The 13371-nt window shown below is 49.4% G+C and overlaps 1 protein-coding gene across 1 annotated transcript in view; it reads right to left on the bottom strand.

Annotated features, from left to right (window-relative positions):
- Positions 1-13371, bottom strand: part of NOL10 (nucleolar protein 10) — an 88009-nt gene that overhangs the window by 50081 nt on the left and 24557 nt on the right. Inside the window, exon 13 of the mRNA XM_042933684.1 lies at positions 7104-7156. Within this exon, the coding sequence (XP_042789618.1) occupies positions 7104-7156 (53 nt within the window). The remainder of the gene's footprint in view (positions 1-7103; positions 7157-13371) is intronic.

Raw genomic sequence — 13371 nt, 5'->3', positions numbered from 1 at the left:
GAGAAGAAAAAAAGAGCAGTGAAGAGGCCATTCTGGCAATCCAGATGAGAGCACGGGAACCGAAGCACTGGGAAATGGCTGGATTTGAGCCACCAGGAGCAGAGTAGATGTGGCCTGCAGACAGATGGAGGAGGGAGCGTGAGTGGAAAGGGGTGGGGAGAAGGATGGCTCCTGGCTCCTGCACTCTGGGCCCCGGTAACTGGGTGAATGGTGATTCCTCTGCCGAAACAGGAACACCTGGCAGGTGTGGGGTGAGGGTGGGGAGCTGGGATCAAGAATTCCACTGTGGACCTATTAAATATATGTGCCTGTTAGAGCTCCAAGTGGAGAAGCCACGTAGGTTAGTGGATACTTAACTATAGCTCCGAGAAGGAAAGACTTAGATGGCAATTCGGAAGTGATCAGCCCACAGGTGTCATAGAAAGCCTAGGGACACAGGAGCTCCTTGGGAAAGAATGTAAACAGAAGCGACAAGGACTAAACTCCTGGGTACGCTAAGATTTGGAGGTCAGGAGGAGAGAGGTAAGGCCCGAGCCCTGACCGCACACAGAAGGAGCAACCAAGTAAGACTGAGAAAACCAAGAGAATACGGTGTTCTAGAAGCCAAGGTAGTGTTTCAAAGAGGACTGGTCAGCTGTGCCAAGTGTTATTTAGAGATTAAGTTAAGCGATCTGTGTGTGATATACATATTAAGGAAGCAAGGGCACCTGACTGTTCGTACAGCTGGCTCTCCTGGAAATGCATCACTTTCTCGGTTGGCCCAGATTCACTCTACTGTTCACTTTGTTTCCAGAGATCATGCCACAGATCTGTCATTCACCATTTTGCCCACAGATACGTGCTGTGATCATGAGACAAAAAGAAGACCAAGTCTTTAACCCTAAACTTTAAGATTAAACCAGGAAGAGAACATCTATACAGAAAGGAGAAAGGAGACATAATGGGGCGCCTGGGTGGCTCAGTCGGTTAAGCGGCCGACTTCGGCTCAGGTCACGATCTCGTGGTTCGTGAGTTTAAGCCTCACGTTGAGCTCTGTGCTGATGGCTCGGAGCCTGGAGCCTGCTTCGGATTCTGTGTCTCCCCCTCTCTTTGCCCCTCCCCCTGCTCACACTCTGTCTCTCTCTTGCTCTCAAAAATAAACAAGTGTTTAAAAAAAAAAAAAAAAAAAAAAAAAAAAAGGAGACATAAAATATTTATGTAAAATGGAGACTGATAATTGCGGTCTGATCCTTTGACCACCCCCCATCCCGGAGCATATGCCTGTCACCGCACCCCAATCCTTTCCTTCACAGCATTTGGCTACACATTTGTTTACCGTCATCTTCCCCCAGATCGTGAACTCACAAAGGCAGGACAGGAAGGTGGTTTCACTCACCAACACATTCCTGGTTCCAAGCACATACAAGATGTATCCTTGCTGAATAAACAGAACCACTGGTCGGTCTCCTCCGTTTACTTTTATCATACAGGAAATGATAAAGATACTAACAGGCAAAAGAGCAAAGGGCTAAGACTTTTAGGCATTTACTTTTCAGACATGGTCAGGTCCGTTGTAAAATAACTTATCTATAATCTGGATAGCTGACAAAAATTTGTTACATTCTTAAGAGGCGGAGGTAAGGACTAATGGTTAGAAAGCACTCTATGGCTATGCTCTTAAAAGTCTTCTGGAAAATTATGCCAAAGCGCCCCAGAGCAGTAATATTTGAAATACTGGACTTAAAGAAAGATGCTGCCGTATCTGAGAGTAGCCAGGTAGCGATGAACAAGTATCCGGAAATGCGTCTACAACGGTCTGACAAAGTGGCTGAGTTCAGAAATAGGCTAAAGATCCAATTTGCCACAGACAAGAGCAGGCAAAATTATTTGCAACTGAATTTTTTGGTCTTGGTCACGAAAGCCCCTGGAGAACGAAAACACTGATGAGAAAATTACGCCCATTTTTAATTCTTGAGCAACAGACCAAGTGTGCCCAAATGCAAGTATCCATATGGCAACTACAAAATGTTTCATGCCACTTCCTAAAACCGACTTCCGGAGGCGACGGGTTGTTTCCAAAGCACCCCCCTGACCGCCCCCGCAAACCACGTGGCACTTCCTGACTGTGTCTCTGAGGACCACCGCATGGACGTGTGACCCAAACCAGCGACCGAACCCTTACGAAGACAGGAGCAAGTGAACCCAGGGACGGCATCAGAAGCCCTTGGCCCTGCAACAGACCTTTGCGCAGCTGAGAGCGACAACTCGCCGAAGCGAAGAGACGTTCTTTCCTTAGTCTGAGCCTTTTATTACATTTCACAACGTTCGGCTACTGAAAAAGTCTGCATTTCCTTGCAAAGGGCTTTACATGCCTTGGTGAGGATGTGCGTGCGTGCGTGGTTTATACTCAAGTGAAGCAAGTACTCTTGAGCGTTTATGAGTCTTAACACCTCGTTATCTCTCTTCGCAAAGACAGAGTTTTGTGGGCTTATGCGTTGTGCTGGATAAGTTCCAGCGCTATTTCCCAGCAAAAATACAAGTGCTAATGCAGGTTAAATATAGTCCTTTGTGTTTTCGCTCTGCCACATTTTCAGGTAACTGGGCTCCAAAACACTTTCCAAACTGAAAACACAATTTTAAGTTAAGTAAATAGTGAAACTAAAAATGTTTAATGCTTGGTCGATTTTTTACAAATAGTAAAAACGTTTCCATAAAAACAATAGAGTTATCTTTTTTCCTAAGGAAATGTTTTAAAATAAAATACCTAACCGCCAATATTGACTTCTGGGTTCGGTGATACTGCATATAATCTTTATAGTGGCTTCAATTTGCATGCTTTAAAAATTACATTTTTGGCGTTTATTCTTCTAAATCAAATAGCTTCCTAAACAAATAATAACGTGTCCTCCCCTTACATTTTCCCTCAAGATGACACATCCATATATATATATCCTCGAGCTTACAAGTAATCAACTATTCAGGCGTGAGGGGTTTCAGGAGCTCCTAACACACTGGGAGCTTGGAACTCAGGGTCATTTCCAACAGAAACAATATTAACCACACTGGCTGGGTTTCGGGAGGGGTGCCACAGGAGACTCGGATTCCCTCTAGAGTCTACACAGAGGCCGAAGGCTTAATTATAAAGAACTACCCTAAGATTAAATTCCATTTCAGGGGAAAACCAAACCTGAAAAACTATTCCTGGCATTAGTCTCGGGAGCTGCAGTTGAATTAGACCCTGGAATTTAAAATGCAAACACACAAACAAGCAAAATAATACTTCCTGGCCTCTGAGAGGGAAGAAAGGGGTATACTAAGAAAACGGGGAAGGAGCTGCAGGAACCTTGGCCGTAAAAGATTAGTTGCTTGAGGGGCTCTGTATGTGGCACGGCGTATACACCGGGAATTACATTTAATCTATAAAGATTTCAAGTATTCAAGAAAGATGGTATCAGATAGAAACGCAAAACTTAACAAGCTAAAAGAACATTAACCTGCCTTCCTTTTTTTAGTACAGGCCCAAAGCGGGGGAAAAGAGCTTTCATACCTGATTTATTATAAGATATGAATACAAATCGCAATCCAAACCTCCTAAATTTGGCATGAATCATATATTAAAAACACACTTCCCCGCTTTTATAGGCCTCAAGCCATTGTGCCAAAGATCAGTTTGGTAAATCTGATAAAATCTTACGACAAATGGCAGGCTTTCAGACCCCTGGGCTCTCTCCCTGCCCTGACGGAATCTTCCGAGTGAAGACAAGGGCGCCGTAAAACACCAGGCAGCGCGGGGTAGAAGGGCAGGTCGGGAAGGAACGCCGAGTACAAGTCCCAGCACTGAGCTTAGCTGCGCAAGAACGACGTGCACCCGCTGTCACTGCGGTCACCCTGAGCGGACGGTCCCTGTGGGCTTTTTCATGGCTTCTGTTAACCCTGCGTTACAAAGCTGAAACTAAAAAGCTTTAGAAGAGAGACTAACAGGCAGTTTGTCACCCCCTCGTTGGTACTGGCCCCTATCATTCAAGCTAATTAAAATCCCCGTTACTTGGAAGAGAAAAGCCCACCCCAAGAATGAGGTACAGAGAAGTGAAGAATGGGTCTCCTGTAGTTCTAAGACGATACAAATGTCACAGGCCAGGCAATGAAAAACAGTGGAGACAACGGGGCCGGAGGGGCAGGGGGGATGGGTGAAACAGGTGAAGGGGATTGAGGGTACACTCGTGATGAACATGGAGTAGCATGTGTAAAAGTGCTGAATCACTATAGTGTCCACCTGAAACTAATGTAACAGTGTGTTAACTACACTGCAATTAAAATAAAAGGAAAAACAATGGAGACAACTAAAAATGTTGTAGGTAATTTTAATGCCTTGGGATTAATACTTCTGAAGTGAATTCAAGAAACCAGGATGCAGATTTTTACATAAAATAGGACTTCACACCGATAGCATCGTAACTAAAAGTTATTGCATCTCAATACTACCAACGTTTATAATATTACAGAGAGAGAATGGGTGGTTTTTACTTCCTTATACTTTGTAAAACACTTGGCATAAATAGAAACATTCATTCATTGTCTAATAAAAAAAAAAACGGTGTGCTGTTCCTTTGAAAGATCACTTTATAAAGCATACAACATGATACCAAGGGGAAAATAAGTTTATTTTCAGAGACAGAGGAAAAGAGAGCGCGCGTACACGAGCAAGGGAGGGGCAGAGGGAAAGAGAGAGAATCCCAAGCAGGCTCTGCACTGTCAGTACCCAGCCTGACGTGGGGGCTCGAACTCACGAACCGTGGATCACGATCTGAGCCAGAACCAAGAGTCGGACGCTAAACTGACTGAGCCACCCGGGCGCCCCCCTCAAAGGGAGAGTAATTTTTAATATCCCCCAACCTTTTCCTCATCTACACCCTTACCCAAGCAGAAACAGGGCTGCCGTCTTCGCTTTTCCCTCTTCCGGACTCCCTACGTCCCGTCAACTGCTACGCGCTATCTTCCCATTCTTCCCCACCGCCCCCAGCGGCGCACAGACCGGGAAGGTGGTCTTCCTGCACGAGCGCTCAGGACCGCCCCTCCTGGGTCTGCACTAAGGGGCTCTGCGGCCTGCAGCTCCTTGTCCTTTCTGCAGGCCTCCTGATGCAGCCATCCATGCTCCTCCGTCTTAGACCTCTGTCCCCCTCCACCGGTTGAGTCTCCATACGGTTGACACGGAAATGCCTCTGGCATACGGGACGTCAACACCTTCCGGGCAAGTGCTAAAGGCCAAAGCACAGTAAGCACCCCAAAGAGGACCTCTCTCGGGACGACAAGTAAGGTTTAGGGGCTGAGCGGATGTATTCTGTCACTCTGGAAGACGACGGCACGCGGGATCCAGGCAAGGCATCTCCTGTGATCTACACAAGCCCTCGTCAGCAGCCGCCTCCGAGACACGCCGTGCGGCCACGCAAGGACAACAAGCCTCTGAGATGACCGCCTGCCCGTTCAGACTCCTCTCAGATCCCAGAACCCAAAAGGCTGCGACCCCTGAGAAGGGAAGCCCGGCCCAGGTAACGCGGGCACCGTCGTCGCTCCTGCACGTGGCTATGGCGTCATCTTATTAGAGCCTGTCTAAGCCACGGTCCTAGTGGCAGCCAAGATAATCCTCCCCAGATGCAAATCGGATCCCATCACTCCCCCACTTAACGCCTGTCTAGGACTCCCCGCCGACACGCCCACCGGGCTTACCAGACGCCCCACCCCCGGGCTCCTGACCCCGACCCCTCTCTCTCTGTGGCTCGGCCACGTGGGGGACTTTCTCCCTGATGTCTGCACAGCGTTCCCTCCACTTCCAAGACCTCTCTCGCACTCTGCACCCCACCCTCTCCTTCCCGTGGACGTCACCATTCCCCAGGTCTCTCCTGGGAAGTCCGCCCCGCGGGCAGGTTTCTCAGTACCCTCTGTGCCCCCCGTCGGCTCCCAGCCCCAGGCTGGGTGGTGCGTCTCCCCTCCCGAGCCCCAGAGCGCCCTCCTTCGTCCCGTTACGGCGTCCCTCACGCTGGACTGCCTCTCTTCGTTCCCTGCCAAGGGACTGCTTGAGGGAGGGGACAGCCCTCCTCACACCGTGACACTGCCAGCGTCTAGATGGGGCCGGACGCACAGTTGATGCAATCGATGAATGTATTCCCTGACCACACGAAGACAAGGAAAGAGGGATAAACTGACAGGAAGACAGAAGCGGCGTCTGAGCGGCCAGGGAAAATGGAACGAAGGACAACTCAGACAAGTTTGCTGCTGGAATGGCCTGTTTCACTAACAACCAAGAGTACCTCAAAGTGCTTTCAACAACTTACCGGTTTCCTGAAACCACAAAAAGCTGACATCCACCAGAATACTTTTTTGGGGGAAATACATACACCGTTAAGCTATTTCAAAAGAACCACGGTAAATATGAAGAACGTTCCGAAATGGAGGCTGCCAGCAGTTACGGAATTCACGTCCCTAAAGTCTTGCTCTGGCACACTCCTCACCCCTCCCGTCCTCTCCCCAAATCTCAGAAACGGAGCTGTTCGTCGGCCATAAAGTGATCGAGTGCCAGCTCTGCACTATGCTGTTTTCTGTGTAGGGGACCCTCTTCCCCGTCTCTTACTATAATCTGAAACATAAAGTTAGGGAAGCTTCCGTCATATGCAAGAGAAGAATTCTTTAAGGAAGAACAAAGGGCCAGGACTGGCCGTGTGCCAGCACCAAGCAGGTCCACCTGAGACAGGTTTCTTAGGTGTAACTTGTTTGTAAGAGAAATGACACGACTTAAGAGCACCAGGCTGTTGGTTCAGAATCAGGCCTCCTGATCGCTAACGGCTTAAAGTTCAAGATTCCGAAATACTTGGAAACAAAATCCAAATGTAAATCTGAAGAACAAAGACTAACTCCTGTCTACTTTAATGGGATATTAAGCAGTTTCCCATAAAACGATGGTTAAGCATTCTTTTCCCGGCTCCAGGAAGCAAAGCGAAGCTACCCGTGAGCCCGCTGTGTTTAATTTACGCAGCCGCAGGCAGACCCGAAGGCCCTCAGTACACCCAGTTTAAAAATAAACTACCTTTGCTTGTCCTATTTTTACCGTAACTCCTATTTGTATTACTTACCGGAATGTAATAGATGCCCATCTTGGGGGTTTCATTGGCAGTAAGAAGCATTCCTAAAAATAAGCACAATGAGAAGCGTAAACAGGCGGGGAAAAGGAAGGTGCCCTTTTCTAGTTGTTTTACACTACGGACCGGTGCTCCAGGTGCCCAGAAGACGGTGCGTGGCGAAGAGCCGGACCCGGAAACCAGGCGGGTCATGGGCTTCCGTCCCCGGCCCTCCTAGATGGGGCACCTGAAGTACCGAGAAGCTCTTTACAACATCCCCATCTGCGAAACACTCCAGCCAAGTACACAAGCGGTTCCCACCGTCGGGTGCTCAGGCCTACGTAGAGCCTGCCATCATCCTCCGAGGGGTTTTCAGCTTTAAGTGCAAGTTTTCAGATTTAAGTACATGGACAAAATGTAGTTCTGGTACACTATTTATGATAATAAACTGAAGAAGTTAAGAACAAAGGCTTCTTTCTGTTAATCAGGAATCCAAGAACCAAGGCAAAGCATCTCCCACCAAACGCCACGGCAAAGTAGTTCCTAAGGTTTGTGTTAAACCTCACGTCTGAGTGGAAAACCAAGGGACTGACTTGAGCGGGTGCTGTGTGTGCAGCTACACCAGCAAGACCTCTCCAGGGTCTCACAGCCCTTACTCTCCCCAATAATTCCGTCGTCGGGGACCCTAACGGCCTCAACTAACAGAGTGGTCAATCATTTAGTCTTCCCGGGATGCACATTTTAAGAAAGCAGAGCTGACGGATGGGCAAACGTCCTGGCATTCAACGACGGCACCCCTGTTACCCCAGGGCCCCGTCACTCTGTGGCACAGCACCAGGGTGCACATGTCCCAGGCTTTCTTCCCTGCCCCCTGCCACCTGCGGCCTACTCCCCCCCCCCCCCCCCCTCGCCTCCCGAGGCGGCTCCAGTGCTCACGGCCCCTGTTCCAGAATGACGGCACTTTCAATGCAGCTGAAATCAGCCACCGTCCGGGGAGCTCTTTACAACCTGGTAAGCGCCTTCGCAGATACTATCTTGGTGCACATGCAAAACACCTCTGAAATGATAACAGCATCCTTATTTTACAGATCAGAAAAAAGTCCAGAGGGACTGAGTGCCCTTGTCACAAGCCAGAGAATTTTAGAGCCAAACCTCCTACGTCCTTTAGACACGGTGAAAGAAGTTGTTCTGGGGACTGAGGAATTACCACCAGAAAGAAGGTTCTTGCCAAACATACTCCCTAAGCCTGGCTTCACTGGCTCGACTCTGAACACGGATCATTCAGCAGTGAGCGTTCCACAAGGAAACACAATCACACCTACCCACCAAACCACAGACAGGGCTCTAATCTAATTGCTCTAAAGAACCCAGACTGGACACAGCGGATCGTTTTCCACACGGAACACGATCTTTCTTGGCCGTATATGGACAACGATACCAGCTGACTTACCACCGAACTAAACCGGGGAAGGTCAGGACTAAAACCGATTATGAACGAGAGAAACAGGCAACCTCAACAAAGCCCAAGAACAAGAAGGAAAAAAAAAATCAAACTAGTGAAAGAAAGTTCAGCAGAAATTAAGATGATCATGGGCAAGAGAGGAGAACTTTATTTCCAGATTAACAGTGTGGCCTCACAAAATTAATTTGCTCAAGGTCACCACATAGCTAGGAAGGAGAGTAGCTGATATTCTACAGACTCCAAAGCCCGTGCCACGCAGGACTCTAAAACCACAGTAACGACTAAGATAAAATGAAAAGCCTTCTTGCGGGGTCAAATAATAAAAATTTCAGAGGTGCAAATATAAACACCATACAGCAACAGGAAAAACGTTAATATCACGTCAACTGGAAAGCAAAAGACAACTATACACACAGCATGAGGTCAATGATTGAAAACATACAAACATGAGATTAATACAAGAACTTCTCTCATGGAAATTGTAATGGTACTCGTGAAGAGACTGTGGGCTTATGAATTATTTTTCCTTTAAGTTTCCTTTATAGTGACGCTTATTAAAATGACAATAGCAATTAAAAAAATTTTTTTAAACATTTATTCATTTTTGAGAGACAAAGACAGTGTGAGCGGGGGAGGGACAGAGAGGGAGGGAGACACAGAATCGGAAGCAGGCTCCAGGCTCCGAGCTGTCGGCAAGAGCCCGACGCGGGGCTCGAACTCACAGACCGCGAGATCATACCCTGAGCTGACATCAGACATTTAACCGACTGCGCCACTTAAGCACCCCGACAGTAAAAATTTTAAAAGAGAAGGAAGAGCTCAATAGTGCCTAGAGTCAAAAGAACACACATCCAGTCTGAAACAGCACTGTAGAGTGACGTATCCAGCGTCCTGTGTGGCCGAACAGGGCGGCCAAAGAGGATGGGATGGATCAGCAGCCCCCTCCCAGGAAGCGTGAACATTCAGGTTCTCCTGTGCACGTGCTTCAGAGGCCAAAGGATTCACTGAAGCCCAGAGTTCCAAAACCAGATTGGATGCTCTGCCAGTGCTACTCACTCCACTCCCAGGGCCGCCCTGCAAACTGGCCCCCGGCCAGGTGCTGAGTGTAGAAGTGGCAAGGGAGAATTCAGAAAGCTGTATAGTAACGCGACATTGCAGGGAGATCCCCACGTGTGCTCCTTTCCCTTGTAATGTCTTTTTACTCCGTTTTACAAAAGTATCGGGTCTGAAATGGATTAGCAATTTAAAAACAAAGGAAAAACAAAATCTCTGCCGTCAGAAACATCTGCACTGAAACGTACAGCAGCGGTCACCGCCTTGAACAGCTCAGAGCAGAGCATCTGTGAGAACAGAACTGTCAGGGAGGAAAGGCCAGGACGCTTCTTCCACGTGCTCAACCGCGGATGTGACTGTGGAGCTTGGGATTTTACCGTACGGGGCTCCAAGGATGTTTCCACGTGGCTCGAGCTGCTCTTTCCCATGTCGGGAGAGGACACTTGCCACAGATGGGAAGGCGACTGCACACTGAACGGGGAAGGCCGTCTACAGGGGCCCGGAAGGCGGCTGGGGAAACCACATTGGGTGCTTTACACGATCATTCAGCCTGAATTCAGTCTTTCTGAGTCGAAAGCCCATCTTCTTTTCTCTGTAGCAGTGATTCGAACCCAGCGATCCCGGGTCCCAGCGGCGGCGGGGCTCAGACACCCGTGAGCCCGACAGGCGCCGCACCACGCCGACGCGCCGTCACGGAGCCGACCTGCAGGGCAGGCGCCCGACGCAGAGACGCTGGAGTCGGCCGAGTGAGCAAGAGCAGGAACAAAACAGCAGCCAGGAAGGCGGAGCCATTTCTCAATATTCTGAGCAATCTTCGTATTAGAAAAACATTACAAAACAGTAACCGTGATTCGGCTCTAATTACTTCAAAATGAGTAAGTGAGAAGATAAAGAAAGAAGGACGTTTTAGCTTTTCTAAAATATGATTAAGCGCCTGATGATTAAGCATAAGGCATCATGAGCGGCGTCAAAGGGAAGAGGAACAGAGCAGGGGAGAGCAGCACAGCGCGTGAATCACACCCACTCACACGCAACCCCCACGGCGGCCGAGGCCCTGGTCTCACTGTGCTTGCAAAGCTCAGGGAACAAACCATTTGGCTACTTTTTGTGTTTGATTCGCTTCTTACAAGTTATTTGACAGTGAAGCTGTCCTTCTGTTCGAAACATCACTCTTACAATGTTTACCTCCCAGGAAAGTACATTCTGCAATGGGGAGACCCGGTGGTCACCTTAACCCAGGGACCACGCTGCCCCTCCCTGGCCCTGGATGCTTCTGGGAAGGGGTCTGACACAGGGGACCCAGCATTCCTTGTGGCCACAATATCTCACCTACGGTGCGTCACAGTCAGATTTAACTTCTATCTGAGAAAAAATACACGGGCTGGAGGCACAAGGTCAATGACATTATGACAACTAGCCACACAAATCCAGGGTGAGGGACATTCTTTTTTTTTTTTCTTAATTTTTTTTTTTTTTTAACATTTATTTTTGAGACAGAGAGAGACAGAGCATGAACGGGGGAGGGTCAGAGAGAGAGGGAGACACAGAATCTGAAACAGGTTCCAGGCTCCGAGTTGTCAGCACAGAGCCCGATGCGGGGCTTGAACTCACGGACCGTGAGATCATGACCTGAGCTGAAGTCGGACGCTTAACCAACTGAGCCACCCAGGTGCCCCCAGGGTGAGGGACATTCTATGCGACTACTGTCCTGATCTTGGAAAAATCAAAGAAAAGAAAAGAAAAGAAAAGAAAACAAAACAAAACAAAAAAAGGACAGGTGGGGGGACACGACTATTGCAAACTGAAAGAAACTAAAGATGGCCACAGTTCAGCTAACGCACAACCTTGATTATGGCCTGGTTCCAAACAAGGCACTACAAACGGCGTCTGGGAGACAATCGGGGAAACGCAGGAACGGACCGGAAGGAAGACAATACTGGAGACCGAGAGTCATTAGACGGGCTGGCGGCCCTCAGTCCCTCCGACGAGACGGACGCCGCACGCCCTCGGTGGGCTTCCATAGCTCCCTCGCGCCACAGCTGTGCCCTACACCGGGCCAGATCCCCAAGCCTGGGCCAGAGCCGTGCAACAGAAATAGCGTGCGAGGCTCACGTGTGATTTCACATTTTGTACTAGACACATTTAAAAAAAAAACTATTTCAAAAACAGGTAAAACATATTTTAATGTATGTTATTAACCCAGTATGCCCCAAACGTTTCCATTTCAATATGTAACTGACATAAAAAATTAAAGGTCTATTTCGCGTGATTTGTCTCCACGATGTGTTCGAAACCTGGCGGGCAGTTTGCACTCAGAGCACCCCTCACTCAGTTCAGGTCGGTCACCCTGCCAGGTCTCAAGGGCCACACGCGGCCACACGTGACCACGCAGCTTCCGTCTCTCAGCACTAGCTGCCCTTCAAACTCTCACCCCCCCTCCCAGGGGCGCCTGGGTGGCTCAGTCGGGTTAAGCGTCCGACTTTGGCTCAGGTCACCGTCTCACGCTTTGTGAGCTGAAGCCCCATGTCGGGCTCTCTGCTGTCAGCGCCGAGCCCGCCTCGGATCCTCTGTCTCCCTCTCTCTCTGCCCCTCCCGGGCTCTCTTGCTCTTCCAAAAATAATAAAATCAACATTTAAAAAAAAAATCCTCTCACCCCTTAACCCAGCCGCCCGCTCACCAGCCTCGTGCCAACGTCAGTGCCACCTGACTTCACTCCTCGTGGGCAGCTCAGACCCGGTTTCGGACCGTCTGATACTCTCTGACGGGGACCCCGGCATCCTCATCTGCAATTTATTCCTGAACTCGTCCGCACTGGACGTCACCCCGCCACTGCAACAAGACCCTCTCCGTGACCACAGACACACAGCGCCTCATCCTTCTCGGGAGAGCAGCACGTAACTAGAAAGGGCATGGGCTCCAGAACCAGGAAAGGCTGGCTCTACCCGAGGCCCTGCCACAGCCAGCTGAGCCACCAACTCCGGCCCAATTACTCAACAGTTCTCACCTCCTAAGACGTGAGACAGACAGACAAGAAAAAAGAAAAAAACGTGTGTGCCACTAACTACACAGGGTTCTGGAAAGATTAAACGACGCGTGGTCATCACCGAGCCCGGAAGCTCGGGAGCATTAAGAACTTGTTCTCTCCTTCCCGCCTCCACCTCAGTCGCCCTCAAGCTGGCCGAGCAGGGACCACTGGATCGCTTGTGCCTTAGCTTCTGTTCTACTTCGAAATCGGTCACTCCTTTTACTGCCATTCTGTCCGTTCCTGTTCAGTTTCTCAGCTGGCACCTCCTTCTCCTCAATCCCCGCTGAAGTGGACTCGGGTCCTGCCGTGTACACTTTCCCATGGTGATCTCACGCACTCCCGCCTCTGAAAGACGCTCTGTTTACAGGCCTCCACGCTTTGCAACCGCAGACCTGCTTCTCTTGAGACGGCACTTTCTACGCGCACCTGACTCGGCTCCCGCTGCAAGGTGGTGGGGCAGGGCAGGGCCTCACGAGCACTTGGGAAACACGCTTCCGGGCCCTCCGCCCGGATACTCTCAGTACGTCTGGGACTGGGCCAAGGAACCTGTCCTTTTTAAAAAGCTCCCTGGGTGATACTGACAGCGGCCAGGTTTGAGACCCTCTGCCAGACACCGTCACTGTCCCATCGCCTCCTAATATTCAAATGTTCAAAAAAGAAATCTCCCTAAACCTGCTCTGTCTCCTATGTTCTCAATCAGCTCAGAGCATCCCCTCCTACTAACTTTGGTTCAAAACCAATGT

The sequence above is a fragment of the Panthera leo genome, chromosome A3 (assembly GCF_018350215.1).
Source record: "Panthera leo isolate Ple1 chromosome A3, P.leo_Ple1_pat1.1, whole genome shotgun sequence".
NCBI lineage: Eukaryota > Metazoa > Chordata > Mammalia > Carnivora > Felidae > Panthera > Panthera leo.
Note: the sequence above shows the minus strand (reverse complement) of the source record. Positions and strands in the feature narration are given on the sequence as shown.